Below are 3,436 nucleotides of genomic sequence, written 5' to 3'. Positions count from 1 at the left end.
ACATAAGTACTTGATAAGATTGGTTGCCTCTAAGGAGTGGAACTGAATGTCTGGGGGTAGAGGCTTTTTACCATGTGTGCTGTTTGTAACTTTTGAATTTTGAACCAATATTATTCAAAAAATAAAATAAATAGACTTTAAAAAAAATAAAATAAATAGATTTTAAATGCCCATCAGCAGATGAGTGGATTAAAAAACTGTGGTACGGCTACAAAATGGAATACTCTTACCATTTGCAATAGCACGGATGGACCTGGAGAGCATTATGCTAAACGAAATAAGCTAGTCAGAAAAGGATAAATATCACATGATCTCATTTGTGGAATATGATGAGCAACATAAACTGATAACAAAAATAGATCCAGAGACACAGAAACATCAAACAGACCAACAAACCTCAGAGGGAAGGCAGGGAGGTTGGGAGGGGGAAGTAAGAGATCAACCAAAGGACTTGTATACACACATATAAGCATAACCAATGAACACAGACACTAGGAAGGTGAGGGCATGTGCTGTGAGGTGAGAACGGCTGGGAGAGGTCAATGGGGGGGTGGTAAAAGGAGACATATGTAACACTTTTAACAATAAAGAATTAAAAAAGAAAAATGTTATGTAACTATGACCACCTTGTTGTTCTTTAAAAAGGGAAATAAATGTAATGTTAACTACAAAAAAAATTTTTTTTTTTTTTAAATATACCTTATTGATTTTTTACAGAGAGGAAGGGAGAGAGATAGAGAGCTAGAAACATCGATGAGAGAGAAACATTGATCAGCTGCCTCCTGCACATCTCCCACTGGGGATGTGCCCGCAACCCAGGTACATGCCCCTGACCGGAATCGATCCCAGGACCCTTCAGTCCGCAGGCCGACGCTCTATCCACTGAGCCAAACCGGTTTCAGCCAAAAAAAAAAAAATTTTTTAATAAATTATAGAGGATGGGGCAAACATAGGTTTATAGTTGTGAGTACCTGAAGCACAGAGTTTATTCTTGTATTATTATTTATTAATTGTATTGTTTCCCATACAAGCAACTGTATATCTACGTTTGCCCCGTCATGTATTTTACGTTATTTTAAAATAATTCTTATTTCCCCATGTCATCAAAGAAAGGGGTGAAAAGCCAGGTGGGAATAAGAGGACAGTATAAACCACAGTTGGCTAAAAGAAAAGGCCTGGATTCCAAAATGTGTGAAAGCTGGGGTTGAGACAAGTACCACACAATTGCATTGGGTAGGTTGTACATTCATCTTCGTGCTAAGTACTATAGGCACATAAATGGGTGAATTATAAAAGATTGCATAAGCTGGGGCTTCCAGATCAAACAAATAAAGCTGGGTTCAAATTCCAGGTTTGTTTCTCTTTGGATACGATTCTTAATTTTTATAAACCTGTTTTATTATAGAGACTAGAGGCCTGGTGCATGAAATTTGTGCATGGGGTGGGGGGATGAGCCTCAGCCTGGCCTGCACCCTCTCCAATCTGGGACCCCTTGGGGGATGTCTGACTGCCGATCTCTGTGGGATCGGGCCTAAACCGGGAGTCGGACATCCCTCTCACAATCCAGGACTGCTGGCTTGTAACCACTTGCCTGCCTGCCTGCCTGCCTGATCGGCCCCTAACCGCTCCCTTGCCAGCCCGATCGCCCCCAACTGCCCTCCCCTGCCGGCCTGATCATCCCCAACTGCCCTGCCCTACAGGCCTGGTCACCCCCCGCTGGCCTGATCTTGCCCCCAAATGCCCTCTGCTGCTGGCCTGATCTCGCCCCCAACTGCCCTCCCCTGCAGGCCTGATCTTGCCCCCAACTGCCCTCCCCTGCTGGCCTGATGGCCCCCAACTGCCCTCCCCTGCCTGCCTGGTCACACCCAACTGCCCTCCCCTGCTGGCCTGATGGCCCCCAACTGCCCTCCCCTGCAGGCCTGGTCGCCCACAACTGCCCTCCCCTGCCAACCATCCTGTGGTGACCATCTTCTGGCAGCCATCTTGTGACAACATTGCGGTGGCCATCTTGTGATGACGTCGCGCGATGCCACCTAGGCTTTTATTATATAGGATAATAATAACATCTGTCTCACATGGTTGTTGTAAGGCTTAAATGAAATACTTGTAATGCTCTTAGTACAGTATTTTGCACTCATTAAATATAAACTTTTATTATTAACTATAGCACTAATCAGTCAATATGTTCTAATTGGGCCTTACTGTTGTCTACTTTTTTTTTAGTCAACTTCTAGAGATGTGTCCCCTTTCCTGTGAGTATTGCTCCTGAATCCAGTCAGATATTCACTCTGAAAGCACCAGCGCTGACTTTGGTTTAACTTTTCACTAGTGTGAGTATGCAGAAGAATAAGTGGGATGTCACAAGATCCTTGAGATTCAACCAGGATGCACAAAGAGAAGATGGTAAGTTTTATTACTTGTGTAATATGCAAGTTAGGTATAAATAACAATAATAGGAATCTTTTATGTTATGAAGTATGCTGAATAGCTTTAAAGGTTTCAACTGGAATAAGGCTCAGAATTAAAACATTCCTTAGACATCAACCAGAGTTTCATTACTAGACTGCCCTCTATTTTATGCACGTGTATGGTTTTAAGGTCTCTCAGACTGACTTTTGCTCACTACTTTCACTCTAAAGATGACAGAATATGGTTTAGGCTGATTTACAGTAATCTTAAAAGCATGAAAATTATCCATGTATGAGCCATTTTTCTACTTGTAGTCTAAAATTCTTCAATGATAATTAGGCTGTAGATAGTCTGTAAAACATTTTCATAAACACTTGATGATTGCAATCTTTTTTAAGAAATAAAAGTTATAAATGACCCTTATAAAAAGTAAGGTTTATTATTTTTTACCTTCAGATCAGCGACGGATGTCTGAAATTACAGGGCACCTTATAAAGATGAGATTGGGTGATCTGGACCGAGTCAAGTCAAAGGAATCAAAAGAAGTAAGAATTATGAACTAGTGCCCTATGCTTGCTTAGATATGCCTTCCTACTTTCTGTTCATCATGAGGAATATAAAGATGTTTTAGAAATAATTTTAAGAGAATGATTTAAATATTTTTATATTCTACTAGACGGCCCGGTGCACAAAAATTTGTGCACTCGGGGGGGAGGGGGGCGTTCCTCAGCCCGGCCTGTGCCCTCTCGCAGTCTGGGACCCCTCGGGAGATAATGACCTGCTGGCTTAGGCCTGCTCCCGGGTGGCAGAGGACAGGCCCAGTCCCTAGGTGCAGCCCCTGGTCGGGCTCAGAGCAGGGCTGATTGGGGAGTTGGGGCGCCGCCCCCTGTCATGCACAGAGCAGGGCGGATCGGGAGGTTGCGATGCCACCCTCAGTAACGCTCAGGGTGGGGCCGATTGGGGGGTTGGGGCACCGCCCCCTGTCACACTCAAGGCAGGGTCGATGGGGAGGTTGCGGCGCCACCCC

The 3,436-nt window shown here is 44.0% G+C and overlaps 1 protein-coding gene across 2 annotated transcripts in view; it reads left to right on the top strand.

Moving 5' to 3' along the window:
* Nucleotides 1–3,436, top strand: part of KIAA1841 (KIAA1841 ortholog) — a 57,269-nt gene that overhangs the window by 46,606 nt on the left and 7,227 nt on the right. For both annotated transcript variants that reach the window (XM_014532086.1, XM_005884579.2), the window contains exons 17-19: nucleotides 2,224–2,252; nucleotides 2,330–2,403; nucleotides 2,866–2,954. In XM_014532086.1, the coding sequence (XP_014387572.1) occupies nucleotides 2,224–2,252; nucleotides 2,330–2,403; nucleotides 2,866–2,954 (192 nt within the window). The remainder of the gene's footprint in view (nucleotides 1–2,223; nucleotides 2,253–2,329; nucleotides 2,404–2,865; nucleotides 2,955–3,436) is intronic.

Source organism: Myotis brandtii, unplaced genomic scaffold, assembly GCF_000412655.1.
Source record: "Myotis brandtii unplaced genomic scaffold, ASM41265v1 scaffold84, whole genome shotgun sequence".
Classification (NCBI taxonomy): domain Eukaryota; kingdom Metazoa; phylum Chordata; class Mammalia; order Chiroptera; family Vespertilionidae; genus Myotis; species Myotis brandtii.
The sequence above is the reverse complement of the archived record's forward strand: the minus strand, read 5'-3'. Positions and strand labels throughout refer to the sequence as shown.